The sequence below is a fragment of the Vitis riparia genome, chromosome 13 (genome assembly GCF_004353265.1).
Source record: "Vitis riparia cultivar Riparia Gloire de Montpellier isolate 1030 chromosome 13, EGFV_Vit.rip_1.0, whole genome shotgun sequence".
In the NCBI taxonomy this organism is placed as follows: Eukaryota; Viridiplantae; Streptophyta; class Magnoliopsida; order Vitales; family Vitaceae; genus Vitis; species Vitis riparia.
Genome location: NC_048443.1, coordinates 8,683,917 through 8,700,094, shown reverse-complemented (window position 1 = coordinate 8,700,094; position 16,178 = coordinate 8,683,917). Strand labels below are relative to the sequence as shown.

The 16,178-nt window shown below is 31.5% G+C and overlaps 2 protein-coding genes across 2 annotated transcripts; both read left to right on the top strand.

The window, feature by feature from the left end:
* The first annotated feature begins 690 nt into the window (after nt 1-690).
* Nucleotides 691-5,962, top strand: LOC117927688 (peptidyl-prolyl cis-trans isomerase CYP22). Its single transcript, XM_034847341.1, has 6 exons — nt 691-920; nt 1,022-1,109; nt 1,203-1,295; nt 4,366-4,398; nt 5,098-5,154; nt 5,630-5,962. The coding sequence occupies exons 1-6, from the start codon at nt 733-735 to the stop codon at nt 5,738-5,740; spliced, it is 570 nt and encodes a 189-aa protein (XP_034703232.1). The 5' UTR covers nt 691-732; the 3' UTR covers nt 5,741-5,962.
* Nucleotides 5,963-9,452: 3,490 nt separating this feature from the next.
* LOC117927572 (NADH dehydrogenase [ubiquinone] 1 alpha subcomplex subunit 6-like) lies at nt 9,453-14,472 on the top strand. Its single transcript, XM_034847159.1, has 2 exons — nt 9,453-9,688; nt 14,077-14,472. Exons 1-2 carry the CDS (start codon nt 9,473-9,475, stop codon nt 14,260-14,262), a joined length of 402 nt encoding a protein of 133 aa, XP_034703050.1. The 5' UTR covers nt 9,453-9,472; the 3' UTR covers nt 14,263-14,472.
* Nucleotides 14,473-16,178: the final 1,706 nt, after the last annotated feature.

Sequence of the window (16,178 nt, the reverse complement as noted above, 5' to 3'; positions counted from 1 at the left end):
TTTTTAAGTTAAAAAATAAAAAATAATTTTTAAAAACAAGTTTCAAAAAATATGATCAAATGTAAATTTTACAAAATCAGGATTATTTTGCGCCATTTAATTAAATAACTCTTAAAAAAATACAAATTATTCATTTTTTCTCAAGTATATATAGTATATTTAGCTTTTATACCTCAAAGTTAAAGGTAATAGTTTCAAAGATATCACTGTCCCACATTTTTTTTTAATAAAAAATATTTATTTAAAATGGATGCAATAATCCTGAAGCTAACTCTTCTCATGCTTTTTTTTTTAAATAATATATTTTTGACATAAATATCTTTTATCATTATAAGTATTTATATTTACATTTTCAAATAAAATGTTATTTTTATAAGAAAATAGTAAGAGTATTTTTATAAGAAAATTTTTTAATAAAAATTTATTTATTTAAAATGGATGCAATAATCCTGAAGCCAACTCTTCTCATGTTTTTTTTTTAAATAATATATTTTTGACATAAATATCTTTTGTCATTTTAAGTATTTATATTTACATCTTCAAATAAAATGTTATTTTTATAAGAAAAAAAATGATAAAAATTTAAATTAAATAAAAAAATTACAATGTGTGTGAAATAAAAAGAAATGGAAATTTAAAACCTATTTAGAACTTAGAAGAAGAGTTGAGCGTTGCTGGCAGTCAAAAGCAGAGTGAGAGCAGAGAAAAAGAGAAGTTGAGAGGTGGGTTGAGATGGCGTCGGGAGCAGGCAATGCCGGGGTGGAGTGGCACCAGAGGCCTCCAAACCCTAAAAACCCCATCGTCTTCTTCGACATCACCATCGGCACCATCCCCGCCGGTCGCATCAAGATGGAGCTCTTCTCCGACATCGCCCCCAAAACCGCTGAAAATTTCAGGCAGTTCTGCACTGGCGAGTACAGGTTTTTATTCTTTTCTAACTTCACTCATTTTCTTATTTTTCAGGATGATTTCCTTTTCTTTTTCTTTCTTCTTATTTGATGAATACAATAATGATTTGCAGAAAAGCTGGATTACCTGTTGGTTACAAGGGATGCCAGTTCCACAGGGTCATCAAAGATTTCATGATTCAGGCTGGTGATTTTGTCAAGGTTCCTCCAAACTCTCTTCCTCTTTCTCTTCATAAATCGACCGCTTTTTATTATTCTTTTCTAGTTGTCTCATTTTCTTCTCTCCCTTTCCAGGGTGATGGTAGTGGATGCGTTTCCATCTATGGAAGCAAGTTTGAGGATGAAAATTTTATTGCTAAACACACTGGTCCTGGTCTCTTGTCAATGGTATTCATTTTTCCTTCCTCATGTTGCTTCTTTGTTGTTACTTTTTCTTCAAATAAATTTCAGCAATTAGATTCCAGATTTATTTCATGATTTAACTATTGATTATGTTGATATCTTGGATGTGTCCCATTAATTTTTGGGTGTTCCTTTGATTTATTGTCTTGATATGTTTGCACATCTGAATGAAAATTAAGTGCCTGAGGGCTGGAAGTTTCTCCCCTCTTGCCTAAATCTCAAATCTTTGCTGAGACTCAAAAAAATCTCAGACATTTTGAGTGAGACCCTAAGTAACTGGAGATTATTAGTATTAGGCCAAGAGCTTCTTTTTGGATACCTCTACAGTCTCAATGCCTGTAATGCTCCTTGGCTAATTGACTTATAATCACGGATGGTATTGGATACCTCTACAACTAGTATTGGATTTTTTTATTTTTTATTTACCTTTGACTTCATTGTACTGTAAGAGTGCTGCATCTTTCAATGCATGGTAGAAATTTATGTAATTATTAAACTTGTAAGGTGCATCCAAAATAGCTTCAAAATTCACTAATTGTAACTTTAATTGAATAATTCCTATGCCTGGAACTACTGAATTGTTTTTCATTTTTTAGTGTGAGAAAAGTTCTATTTAGAAAGTGCTAATGGAATGAAGAGAGAAGAGCATGAAAATGTTTGCTCCAGAGAAACAGATAGAAGATGAGAGAAATACAGTGAGAGTTAGGAACCGAGTGGAAACAACCTGGGGATGTCTCCTCCAAAGGGGAAAGAAAGAAAGAAAGAAAGAAAGAATGAGACAATGAATTTCTGCGTATATTATTGGATATTTGTACAAGAATATAAAAAGGAGGCTGGATAAGTTGTATCATCATTTATCCTATTTCATATTTGGTTGAATATAGCATAGGATAAGTGATAAAATAACTTGTTATATCTCATCCCAACAAACATAGGATCGCATATGTTATTTCATCTCTGACCCATCTCTTATTATATCCAGCAAACCAAACATGACCTAAGTAGAAACATCATTGGGAAGCATAGTGTTATATTTCCTTGAATTCTTGGTCTAATGTATGGGGAAAATAAACACAGGCATAAGCAACTTTGCACAATTAGTTTGTCTTGCTTGTGCATGTTTACTTTTTTCTTGTGGTTTGAACTTTCCTGGATGCTTGTCTTTGACATCTAGTATGTTAAAAGGTTATGAAGTTGGTTTTTGATAAATTTAGTTCCTAATCCCCATACAAAGTAATAGGAAAAAAAATGTGATATTACTTAGTTAGTAATTCATCATTTAAATACTGCAGAAAAGGTTATCATTGGAAATATGGTGTCAAAGCTTGGAATAGAATTAACCTCTTAAGCCCTCATCACTATCATAACCGTGAACCAACTACCAAGTCCTGCCAACTCACTGGTTTCTTGCAGTTTTACTTGGGAATTCATGTTCTTGGAGTCTGTTCACATAGCTTCTTGGTACTTCTGCATTAGAGGTTGTGAGGTTGTTTGATTGGAAATGAAAATTTTCGCATTTTTTTTTCCAAGAGGCAGGGGACTAGGATTTTGCTGTTATGATCCTCCATTTAGGTTGTTGGGGAGCAAAGGAATTTGCCTGTAGCACTTGGACAGGCTGGCCACCTCATCCCCATATGGTCTAACATGTTTTGTAGTGCTATATAATCTTTCATGTTATATGTACAAGAGGAATTTGAGTATTATGTACTCAGTTCAGGATTCTTTGGTGCAAATTTTATCAGGATGGTGATATTTTGGATAATGTGAAGTGATTATTTCCATGTCAGAATTGGTTCAAAATTTATAGGTTACCAGTGTTTTCCTTTCATCCATAAGAGCCTCTTTTGAACTGATTGGACCTTTCTCCTGCTACTTGATTCATACAAATAAAAGCAAATTCCTTATTTTGTGGAGTTGGTGCTTTATCGAAACTCACAATCAGATTCATAGTGCCCTTGAGGCCCACTCAAGTGGCAAGGGGTAGGGCTGGGGATGTGGGAGGTTCCATGTTCATTTGTAGGACTCCTAACAGGGACCAAAAGAAAATGTGACCAAAAGGAAGTCTTGCCAAACAATCAGATCCTTAGTGTTTGCATTATCAAACCCGCTGATTTTGGAGAATCTTGAATGAAGAACCATTCCTTTGTTGGGAGGTCTAGAGAAGTGAAGAGCATAGGCTTGTTGGATCTTCAGCTGGAATTGGATGATGCATAGATTGTTTCAAAGTACTTGGGATATTTCATTAAATGATGAAAATTTTGATCTATTGACGGTTATGGCTTTACTTTTATTCCTTGATTAGCAAACATACAGGTCGGTTTCTTGGCAAAGGGGGCACTAACAAGAAGCAGTTACGGAAAAACATTCTGTTTTATAGCTTTTGTATCTCCTCTATATGTACTGTTTACTTGTTTAAATCACATTTGTTTTCTTTGTATTGATGCTGGTGCCCTGCTTTCCATTTGAAAAGATCTCTCATTTTCATTGTATTTTTCTTCTGTTTCAATAAAATGTAGCTTCACCATAAAACATTATCATAATCAACTTTAAAATCAGTGCTGAAATTGTATGGTTAAAATTCTGGATGCTCCAAGCCTTCAAAAGTTCTAAAATTCTGCTGTGTCCATATGCACCCAAACAGACATAAAGTGTCATTCTCTGCTCAATCCTACGATCCTTACCTACTAAACTGCCATGTACTAGAGAACTTTATGTACTTTTTCCCTTTGATTGGATGGTATTTGTTATTTTCATTTCAAAGGCATGCAACAAGTACACTCTTGTGATGTGAAATTGGTTGCTTCCCAATAGAACAAGTCTAGTTGAAATAATTAACTTTTAATCATAGACTTCAAAATTAGGCTAAGTATGGTTTTCCATAAGGATGCGGACAAACTGCCTGTCTGATTTTTTTTATTTTTTTATTTTTTTATTTTATCAATCTTGATGTTCTTTCTGAACTTCACTCGTGGTATAAAACCTTGCTCCAAATTTGTGCATGACAGTGAGATTCCATTTCCATTACTGAAGAGCATTTATTGTTCTCCTTTTGCAGGCAAATAGTGGGCCAGGTACCAATGGTTGTCAGGTAATTCATCAGATATAGTTTTTCTTTTTCTTGATTATCAAATTCAAACACGCTAGCATTCTTAAGTATGATCTATAGTACTCTTCATCTTGGAGTTCAGAAACTGTTGGATGTTGCAATTTGTTGAAGCACCCAATATTGTTTTATGAAGCAAGATTTTAAAGCCTTTCTATTTGTACCTGAATTGAGGATCATGCTTTTGGTAGACAATGTTTCAATTCAACAAGCTTGGAAATTGTTGAGGGTATACATGCCCTTAATACACCAGTACTGCAGGTTCCCAGCTTGTCAATCACACACACACAACATACATGTGATGAGGGCAAACCCCATCATACACAACATACATACATACATACATACATATATATATATGATGGGGTTTGCCCTCATCATCAGTATTGGGGCTCAACCTTTTATACATCAATTAGCAGCCTTCTATGTCCATCAGAACTGCTTCTATAGTTGTTTAATCATTAAAATGAATAAATCTGAGTTAGAAGTCCTACAAGGCCCTAAAACAGAACCTTGTTCTTGTGTTATATGCATGAGATTGAGTTTAAAGCAATGCCTTTTTCTTTTTCCATGGTTCTTGAATGTATTGGTAGATTTGATCATTGTACCTTAAAAAGATTTTAATGTTTTTGACTTGGTTATAAATTTGTTTACCATATTCATTTGAAGCTACTTTTGCTGCAGTTCTTTATCACATGCTCGAAATGTGACTGGCTTGACAACAAGCATGTGGTATTCGGGGTATGTTCTCTAATCTCTTGCCCTCTGGGTTCTTCGTAAAGTCTTTCAATATGCTGAAACCAAAAATATTATGTCTTTTACAAGACCAATGTCTGTTCTTGCGACTAAGATCAGGTTGGGTTGGTTTCACATCAAACATAAAGTGAACCGAAGGACTAGGCATCATCAACCTATAAAAGAATCCAACCTGAGAAACTAAACCAATTAACAACCCAAGGACTGAGCAGGCCCTACCCACCTGATATTCTGATTTACACTCAAGTCAGGTCAATGATCCTTTGTTGGATGAAATTTAATTGGTGTTTTGATATATATAAAAAGATATATGAACCCTATTTGAGGTGAGGTGTGGTTGGATTAGGTATGGGCTTTTCCCTGTTTATTCCTTCGGCAAAGACCAAAAATGTTTGGTTGTCTTTATTTTTTTGGATAAGTGGTGATCTCTGAAATGATACTCATATATCTAATTCTGCAGAGAGTTCTTGGAGAAGGCCTTTTGGTTGTGAGAAAGATCGAGAACGTAGCCACTGGACCAAACAACCGGCCTAAACTTGCATGTGTGATTGCTGAATGTGGAGAAATGTAGAAGAGGTCAGTTTTTAGTAGTCCTGTATACAGAGTCAAAACCTGATTATGTTTCTCTCTTCTCAAATCTAAATAACATTATAAATGCAAGAGCCTCTGGCTAATGGATTGAAGCCTAATCAAAATATTGCCCTGCTTTTGGATAGATGGTTTGAACATTTGAAGATGTAGTACTCTCCCTCTCTCCCCCTTTTCTTTTAGTGGTAATAAACATTCATATGCACTGAATACTACTGTCCTGAGGACAAGTTTACGCCATGCAAAACCATCCTTCACGTTGTGTCCCATGAGATTGTGATGTCACCTAGAATCCCATATAGGGGCTGAATATAGCTCTAATACTAATTGTAAGGATTTACTCCCTCGATTATAGATATCATATGTTTTGAGCTTAATGAGCTTTCATGACTTAAAAACATGTTTTCCGAACTCAAAATTAAATTTGGTCATATCCCTATAAAAATGAATTACTTTAAATAAGTTTACACAATATGCATAGCAGTGATCCAAATAAATTCATTCAATATGATAAAATTACAAAAATACAAGTATTAGAGTATATATTTGGATCGGTTTCCATTGGCAAGGAAATACGAAAGCCAAAAAGACTAAGAGCCTGATTAAAAAACAGTTTTTTGTTTTTAAAAATAAAAAATTGTTTTTAACAAAAAAAAACTGTTTTTAAAAATTCATAACACAATTTGGTTGTTCTTTATTTCTAATGTTTTAAAAATAAAGTGAAACAAAGAACAATTTTTAAATAATAAGTAGAAGTTTTTATCAATTTTTATAAAAAAAAATTGAGAAATTTTTAAAAACTATAAGCAAATAAAATTAAATTGATATCATTCTTCTTGGATTTTTAGGACATGTCAAAAATCTTCACATATAATCTTCCTTTAAATTACATGTACTTTTCTTAATTTCTTTTAATTTCTCTAATTTTTTTCATTAAACAAATAAATTCAAAATCAAATTATATTCCACACAAAATTTATTAATTTTTAAAAATAATTTAAAACTTAAAAAACCGATTTAATTAGTATTAAAAGGTTATAGAACTCAATAACATTGCAAATTTATAATCCAAAATATATTTTAAATAACTTTATTAGTTTCTTCTTTACATATATCAAATTTTTACAATTTTTTTATTAGACAAATAAACTTCAAATTGAGTAAGATTTGATATATTAGATTTATTAATAAGTCTAATAATTTTTAAGAATAATTAAAAAAATCAAATAGTGATCTAATTAATACCAAAAATTTGTCTAGCATGAATATATTGGATTTATTAATAAGCTTAGTAATTTTTAGAAATAATTTGAAATTCAAATAGAAAATCTATCCGTTCCAAAAATTTATGAATAAAAATTTATTGACAATGACTCTATTATTTATTTTTTTTTACATATGATTATATTTTTATAATATTTTTTTATCAGATAAATGAACTTCAAATCAGACTGACGTTTTTATTGAATTTATTAATGAAGTTAAAATAATTTGAAACTCAACAAAATAGATTTAATCATTACAAAAATAATAAATCAAAATTGATATATTATAAGGAATGACTTTATTGTTTCTTCTTTATATAGAACAATTTTTTATTTTTTAAAATTTTCTTACTAGGTAAAGAGATTCTAAATTAAGAGAGACATAGTTAATAATTATTTTTTTTATTTTTAAGAATAATTTGAAATTCAAAAAATTGATCCAATTAATTGCATATTAAATCAAAATATTCTAGAATATTGTGCTCATAATTAAATATCAAATATGTGTAAGGAATGAAAATTTTGACTCATTTACATATTAAAAAAAATTAAACTTTATTCATTATCCATAAATAAAATATTACTAACAATTATTTTTTATTATTATTACTATTCATTTTTAACAAAACAAAAACACAATTATGCTTTTACCAATGTGTTAATTTCTATATTTTTCTTAGGAATACTAAAATAGTAGTTTTTTTTTTTACAAAAAATATAATTTATAATTTTATTATAATGCTACTATTCATGTTTTATTTTTAATTTGAATTAAATTAAATTAATATTATATAAATTGAATTTACAATATTTTTTATGAAATCAAAATAGAAAATTTATTTTTAAAAAGAATCCAATCCAAATAAGTTTTTTATTGTTTGTTTTTAAAAACAACTTTCTAAACATCCTTATTTTTATAAAATATAAAAAAGAAAATTATTTTTTGTTCATTAACTTAAAAATAATTTTAAAAAACAAACGTAACATGGTGAAATGGGCCTAAGTTTGTTTCCACAAATTTCAAACTAAATTGAACTTCTTAATTCTCGAAAATTGAAAACACTTGATCAATTTGATAATATTTGTTTTGGGCTTTCTTCAATGGTGGCCGACCGGTGACTAAGGAGGGTCAACATTTAATAGCCACAAAAAATGTCACAAAGAATTTACATGTACTTTAAAATTATGGCATGTTTTATGAACCAAAAGTTAAAAATATTCTATTGTTACATATAAAATTAGATTCTAAGCCAAGTTAAAAAATAATCAACTTGAATTCAACTCAACCCGATCTCTAATTTGAGCTGTTCAACTCAAGTTTAATTCAATATTATTTCTTTAGGCTCAAATTAAGTTCAAAATTGGTCTGATTACATAATTCAAAATTCATTTATAATAGTCTTTTAAAAAAACTTTATATATAAATTTATATATCTTTCTAAAAAATGAAAAATGAAAAGTATATGGTATATGATATATGATATAATTTTATATTTTTTTAAAAAAATCTAAAAAAGAAAATGAATATTATTAAACATAATAAGATATATGATAAATATTATAAAAGGATTCAGGTTAGAATTGGGTTGTTCTTGTCTAAACCTTAACCCGAGCCTAATCCAAATTGAATTCAAATTAAGCAAATCTTAACTTAAATCATAACTCAAAATGTTGAAAATGATTGTTTAACTTTATCCAAATGTCAAGTTAGTTTGGGGTTAAAGTCGTTGGATGTATCAAAAGTCTACGCCATTAGAGTTAATCCTTTCTCAATTTAATGATTGTACATCTTTGTGTTACTTGCAGATATGTCAAACTCCAAATCCGTTTTCTTAGTAAGGGTTTATTAAGAACCCTAAAATTATCAATGCTGAATATACAAAATGAAATTTGTTATTTTATTTTCCAATTTCATTAACCTCTAAACCTTTAAAATTGCTTTTACATAGTAAGGACTCATATTGAAGTCCCTTGGCAAATATAAAGAGTTCTAGTCCAACAAAAATGAGAGCTTGGAATCTCCATATGGTGAAATATGAAAATAAATAAATAAAGAGTGAAATTTCAAAATTACGTATATATTGGTAATTTGATTTGTGTTACAAAATTTTTATTAAATAGGCTAATATAATAATAGATGAAATCAAAGAAATAATTAAAAAAATTAATAAAAATAAGAGCGTAGTAAAGAAATCAAGAAATTGGTAATAATAATATTATTTCAAAGAAAATTTATAGGTTTTTCAAGATTGAAAATGATCGATTTTGTGTTTGATTGATATTAAAAATTTATAGAAGAAAAAAATAAATATTTTTTAAAACTTACAAATATATTTAAAAAAAAAATTTTTAAATAATGAAACAAATAAAACGACGTCGTTTTAGAGAGGAGATTCTACATAGATAAATTTCAGAGGAACTTGCAAATGGTTGAAGAGCAGTGAGGAAAAATGGCGTCGGTGATGCTGAAGAACGTTAGGGTTCCAGCGAACTCAGCGAGTCTGGAAGAGGCTCGGAGTCGGACCTTCGATTTCTTCAAGATGGTTTGCAGATCCATACCAAAAATCATGGATATCTACAATCTCGACGACGTCGTTACCGTCTCCCAGCTTCGCTCCATCATCGCCTCTGAGTTCCGCAAGAACTCCCACGTCACTAACACTAAGGTACTGCCCCTCTGCTTTTCTTGTCCCATTTCCCCTCTAAAGCGGATTCGTTTTTTCTGGTATGTAATCTGGTTGCAAGCCTGGCCTGTTTGGTTGTTCTGAAAAGGTGGGAAAAATGGAAAATCATAATCAAAATCAAAATTTTTTCATTGTTTGGAACTTGAGTGAAAAATTTGCCGCTTATCTGGACCTAATACAGGCATTTGGATCGAAGGCGTGACAGCGTGAGGCCTTTTCAAAATTTTATTTATTTTGTTCCTTTTTGTTTCGTCTCAATTACCTCGGAAACCAAATGGAGGGTAAGGGCGTGTTTGGATGAATTGGGGAAATTGGTGGTCCCATTGTGATTTACGTGTATTTGAATTTAACAATCACTACATTTGATTCATTGTTGGTTTTGATTCATGTATTCTCTACGTATTTCAATTCTTGCGAAACCCATCTTTTTGGATTATGAATTTTGGTTGTTTGGTGCGTAATGTGTGCTCTTAGTTGGCTAGTTTTTGTGATATGGAGAATCTTTCATCTTAATAATCCTTTTTAATTCTTATGTAAATGTTTCAATTAGTTGGGGAATTCGAATTAGAATTGGTTTTCCACATAGAGTTAGTTATGTTAAAAACGCAAGAAAATCCATTTTCAAATTTATAAGCCTCACCCATTAGGATTTATGATTTCGTCTCCATGTTAAAAAATTAAATAGTAGCTTATTGAATTTGAAAATTCCTATTAGTCTGGGACATGCTCCGTATCATATTCCTATACAAATTCTTACAGTTTGTGCTTCTTGAGGTATCTTTATTATTGAACAAGGTGTGTTTTGAGAAAAATTTAGATGGAGAATCTACATTACTTAAATGGAGTCTCACTCATTAGAATGCATCAAATTTAATAGGGATAAGCACTGTAATGTCAGGAACTTGTATCCGATTGTGGTAAACTCAACATAAAACTTAATGTTATAAATTTAAACGAGCTTTTTAGTTTAAAAGTTTTGACTATGTGTCCTCAATCTCAAAGATTTTTGGATCATTGGGAATCTCATGAGAATAATGATATCATTACTGTTATTTTTTTTTATTATTCTTGTTATTTCTTTTAAATTTTTTACTCTTTTCTGTTTTCAATATCATTGAAATATTCTTTAAGAATTTTTGTGGCTGAACTGTATCACTACAGCATTTCATAACTTGATGAAAGACTTGCCAAAGGAATTGGTACTTTGGGGCAGGCTTTATAATCTATGGATGAAAGTGGTGGTGAGATACAAGTTTCAAAACAATGCTGGGAAATTATAATTGTATTGGGATCTTATTAGCTGGTTGGAAAAGTGAGAAGAGGGGAGGTTTTTTGGTGTTGAGTTGGGGGTTATTGGTGTTGGGATTTGGGGTAGGGTGAGGTGGGGTTGGCAGGTTTTAGTCTTGTGTGGATTATTTGCAAGCTTCTTTTTCTAATAATGGTTCAAGAATTTTTGTGGCTGACAGTTCAATTCCTCAATGCATCTTTTTGCTTCGTTGTATTGCCTTAGTGGCCAGTTGATTGAGCACAGTCTGAGGAGTTAGTCGTGTTGCTCCAGAGTAGTGTCCTTGGTCAAGTCATTTTATAAGTCTCATTGAAGCCATAATGCAGTCTTTTTGGAAGAAGTGAATGCTAAGATTTTCACACGAGGGGGAATAGCTCATCTGAGGTCCTTGGTAGGTGAATTGTCATAATGAATGTTTTCAAGTGTTCTGTTTCTGTGTAATGGACATTTCTAGTACGGTTTCTCTGAGTCTCTTATTTGGTCTTAGTTGGCATTCCTTGCTCTGTTTTTCCGTTCTTGTTCTCCAAATGGATCTTTTCATCCATAATGATATTTTTTCTTTAAAGACTTATTATTGTGAAGAAAGTAGATATATCTAATATGAAAAGACAAGGGATGTTTGGAAGTTATTCTTTACTTTGTTTGGAGTGTCTTGGGTGTTTCTTTCCTCGGTTAGGGAAACCCTCTTGGGGTGGAAGGGGTCTTTTGTAGGTAAAAAGCGCAGGACAGTTTGGGAAGTAAACCTTTTATGCTTGTTTTGGTCAATTTGGAAGGTAAGGAATAGAGTTGCCTTTGAAGAGTATGTGCTATCCATCCAAAGGATGAAAACTTATTTTGTATATTTACTTTAGTCGGGGACTAAATTGTTTATAAAATATGGTCCTTTGACGTTAATAGATTTCATTGATTGGGTGGGTTTCTGATGAGGAGGGGTTGTTTTTTTCTGTATATCTTGTTGCACAGTTTTTTATTTCAGTTGTAACGGGTCTCTTTCCTGTACATCTTGGGCCGCTATTTTAGCGCCTCTTTGTACACTACTTTTACTTATCAAAAAAAAAAAAAAAAAATCTAATATGAGCAGCTAACACAAAATTATTGATTAAGGCTTAGTTGAGATTAGTACACAGTAGAACAGAGAAACAATTTTGGGTAACTTGGACACATGATGAAATACAACCTATTCAAATAGGTGACTTGATGCTATATGTTAGGTTTAAAAATAATCCTTTTAACCTTTATATATATATATATATATATATATATACACTTTAATGACCTGACCTAATGACTTTCTTGCTCAATTGACTTGGTGGAATGAGGTAAATATAAGATATATAACTAACATAATACGCATAATTTGGAAACTTAATCTTGTACCTCCCATCTTGTTTGAGGTGCTTTTGGTAACTGCCTTGTTGAGTTGAGGAGTGCTTGTTTGCTTTAACTAATCGGGTTTACTTCAAAGTAGGAGCAATCAAATACCACCATTGGCTTCACATCATGGTGTGCCTACAGAGCAAGCCTTTTTATTATTTAGTAGGAATTGGGAAAATTCAAATATGCTTTCAATTAATTAACTAATTCTTTTAATATTGGCATGGCAAAAAATCAAAGGGGACCCAGTAGAACATACAGGCACACATACATCCTGGTATTTTATTTATATATCTCTTGATTTACATTTATTCTCAACTAACATCTTGAGGTTCAATTTGTCATTCAAGTATTTTACTGTTGTGGCAAGGTTGAACTTGTGAAAATCCTTGACAGTGAAGGTAGCTTAACTTATGAGCTTTCTTTTTTGGGTGAAAATATGAGGAAAGAAATGTGGGGAGACCTTCAAATTATTAGTGGAATAGTGGAAGGAAGTAACTAATGTTCCTCTTTATCTTTACAATTTCCTTTTCCTTCCTTTGAATGCTAGTCTTAATTGTCTTGTTGAAGAAAGGGCTAGTTTGGTTGTTTGATTCTTGCCTTTTTCCTTCCCCCCCTAACCACCAGGTTTGGAAAGCCCTTTTCTGTCACTTAGAAGTCTGATTTTCCATGAAAGTTTAGCTTGCCTTTGCAATCTTCTTTTGATTCAACGCTTTGTGGACTGGAGTAGGACACCTACATAAATGCGATGTATTCCAATCTAGTCAGGCCAATTCTATCAGTGACATTTGTTTGATGTTAGTGTGAGGATCACCTGTTGAAGGATTGTTTTATGATGTTGTTTGGTATTGCTTCCCATAGAACCACTTGGTTGGAATGAGCAACCTTCAATTGGTGTTCTCTATCTTGGTATTTCTTGGGTGCTTCCTCCTGTGAAAGGACTTACTGCTTGGTGCATGTGAGTTTTGTTAGGAGGTTTAAGATCTTTTGGAGGCTGGCCCTTTCTCTATCGCTTTGCTGTATCTAGAAAGAGCAGAAAATTTTTGTATTTCTTAAGAAATTTCTTTTCGATCCCTAAGGGCATCAGTTTGCTCCACTTTTTTTTCAGCTACTGGCATTGTCTTTTTACAGCCTGTATACAAGGGATGCTCCCCCATTTTTTCTAGGTTCTTGTTTAATGTATTTTCCTATCAATAATAATAATAATTAAACTAATATAAAAAAAGGAAAGAAAGAAGCTTTGCTTGCCCAAAAGTGTTGCCCAGAAGCTTTTTGCTTTCTAAGAGGTTTAATGTTAAAGTTGACCACCTTGATTGCCTATTACTTTATCTTTATAGTTGGGACTTTTTTCTTCAATTGCCTGTAACAAGTCCTATGCTTTCAAAAGGCCAATATATGAAGCCAAGCATGAGTTGATGGAACAAAGGATAGCATAGCAAATGAGCTCTTATTTTACGCCTGAGATTGGCTTGGCTAGACCCAAAAAAACTATGGTCTAGTTTTCATGTTGGTGTTTATCAGAGATTTAGTTGCTGCCTCATGCCTGAAGAAATTGTTGAAACTCATTGCTTATTTGCCTAATGGTGACATATTTTTCTGATATTGGCTCAGAAGAGCAACCACATATGTCAACGAATATGTTGTCAGTCGAAATTTGTAATGATTGTGGTTCTCTGGCATCTTCTTGATGAATTTGAGAAAAAACTTGCAGGTGATTGACATGCTTCTCTTCAAGGGCATGGAAGAGTTCAGGAATGTTGTAGAGCATTCAAAGCAACGTCACCACATCATCGGGCAATATGTGCTGGCTAGGGAACATCTTGTGCAGGATGCGGGCGCCAAGGACCAGGGCATGTCTGAATTCCTAAAGAATTTCTATAGCAGCAACTACTTTTGAAGCCTTTCCAGTCTGTTATGAATTCACCTCATGTGTGGTTTTGCTTTTGGATGTAGACTCCAAATAAATATGATCTCCAATTTGTATTGTAACTTACTGTTGGATAATGATCAGTTATTATTTGTCTCAGGGCATTTGAAGACCTTGATGTTGTCCAAAACAGGCTCTTTTGCAGAAAATGAAATGAGGAAATTGTGTTTTATGATATCATTATTGTCCCTTTTGCATAAGGGGATCATTTGTCTGATTACCAGAAAGTTTAAAAGCTTATATTATTTGGTTGCCTTCAGGGAGGTCCATTTGAATGGAATCACCTAGTTTGCTTTCATATGCATCTATTTCAATTTGCCTCCATCAGAGTCTTGTGCTTGTGAGATGTCTTATATGGCTCTGAAAATGTCTTGAGAGCCAATTCCTGGTCCTATTTTTCTAAGAATGATGGAAGTACAAATTAGGGGGAAAAGAAATCACCTTGTGTTCTTAAGAACACTTCTCCAAGTTTTAATAGTTGGAGAAAATGAAATTTTCTTATTTTCTCTAATTTTTATAATTTTAAAAAGTATTTTTAAATATATGAGGTATTTATTTACTTCTTATATAAGATTCATATTTTATAAAAGAAATTCCCTTTTATAAAAAATAAAGCATAAAAAGTGTATAGAAACATTACCATTGTTGGCCAGCTTTGTGAAAAACAAGTAACCTCAATCATGTAGATATTATTTAATATAGGCCCAAAAGGCCATAATGGTTTTAAAACACATTTATAAGGTTAAAAAAAGTCTATATATATATATATATATATATAACTGTTAAAACTATTTCTTTTATCTAATGTGAGGTATCATACTTGCTACCAAGAATATAATCTTTAGATCTATGAGGATCATAATTCAAATTATACAATTGTTGTGAAGCCTGAATCGACTTTATTACGCTATGCAAAGGATGTCTAGTCGAGTTCCTTGTTGAGCTCCCAATGCTTGAGTTGTTTAGGCTCATAGGATTGAAGGGGGCAACATCCCTTGGAGATATTTTTTTATTTGTTGAATGATGAGCCCCCGCTGGTATTTAACCCTTTTATGATTTAGGGTTTAGTTAAAGAGTGAAAGAAAATAGCGTGACCCCGATTGAGAGGAGAAGAAGAGCTTTCACCATTATAACATTTTCTACCTTCCGTAGATAAATGAATTGTTGAGTGTTAGTGTGTTCCATGGAGAGAAATCACATTAATTATCAAACCACCTCAAAAATCTCTTTTTTTTTTTTTTGTATTTTTGCTTATGTGTGTATGGTTATGTTAAATATAGTAATTGATCTCATAAATCATTGAAGTGTTTCAAGTTTCCTATAGATTCTTTTTGGTAGAAAAAAAATATTATATTGAGTATTACATATGGATATTTCTTCATGGATATATGTTTTTTTTTATAAAGAAAAGGTATTATAGGAATATATGCCTCAAATTCTTATTTATCTTACATTCTTCTAGTAAATAATAATTTATGGAGTATTTTATGCATTGGTATTTCTTTGTGCAAAAATGTTTTTTTTTTTTTTGAGTTATAGCTATGAATATTTTAAATTATTAGAGGGAAATATTATAATATTAGGTTGAGATTGAAAAAAGTATGAGATAGGTAGAACAATAAGAGAGAACGTGAAACACCTAAAGGAGCATTGCTCAACATAGGATATGACTTAAAATTCAAGGTGTAGATATTAGAAACAAAGAACCATGAAGGGCCTGTTTGCGGACAAAATCTTAGATATGAAAATTGTTTCTAAAATATATTTAAAAATATTAAAAATATTTTAGGCTTTCAAACAGATTTTTGTTTTACAAGAATCAAATAATAATTTTCAAAAACTGTTCTTCAGAATTATTTTCAAAAACCAAATAATAATTTTCAAAA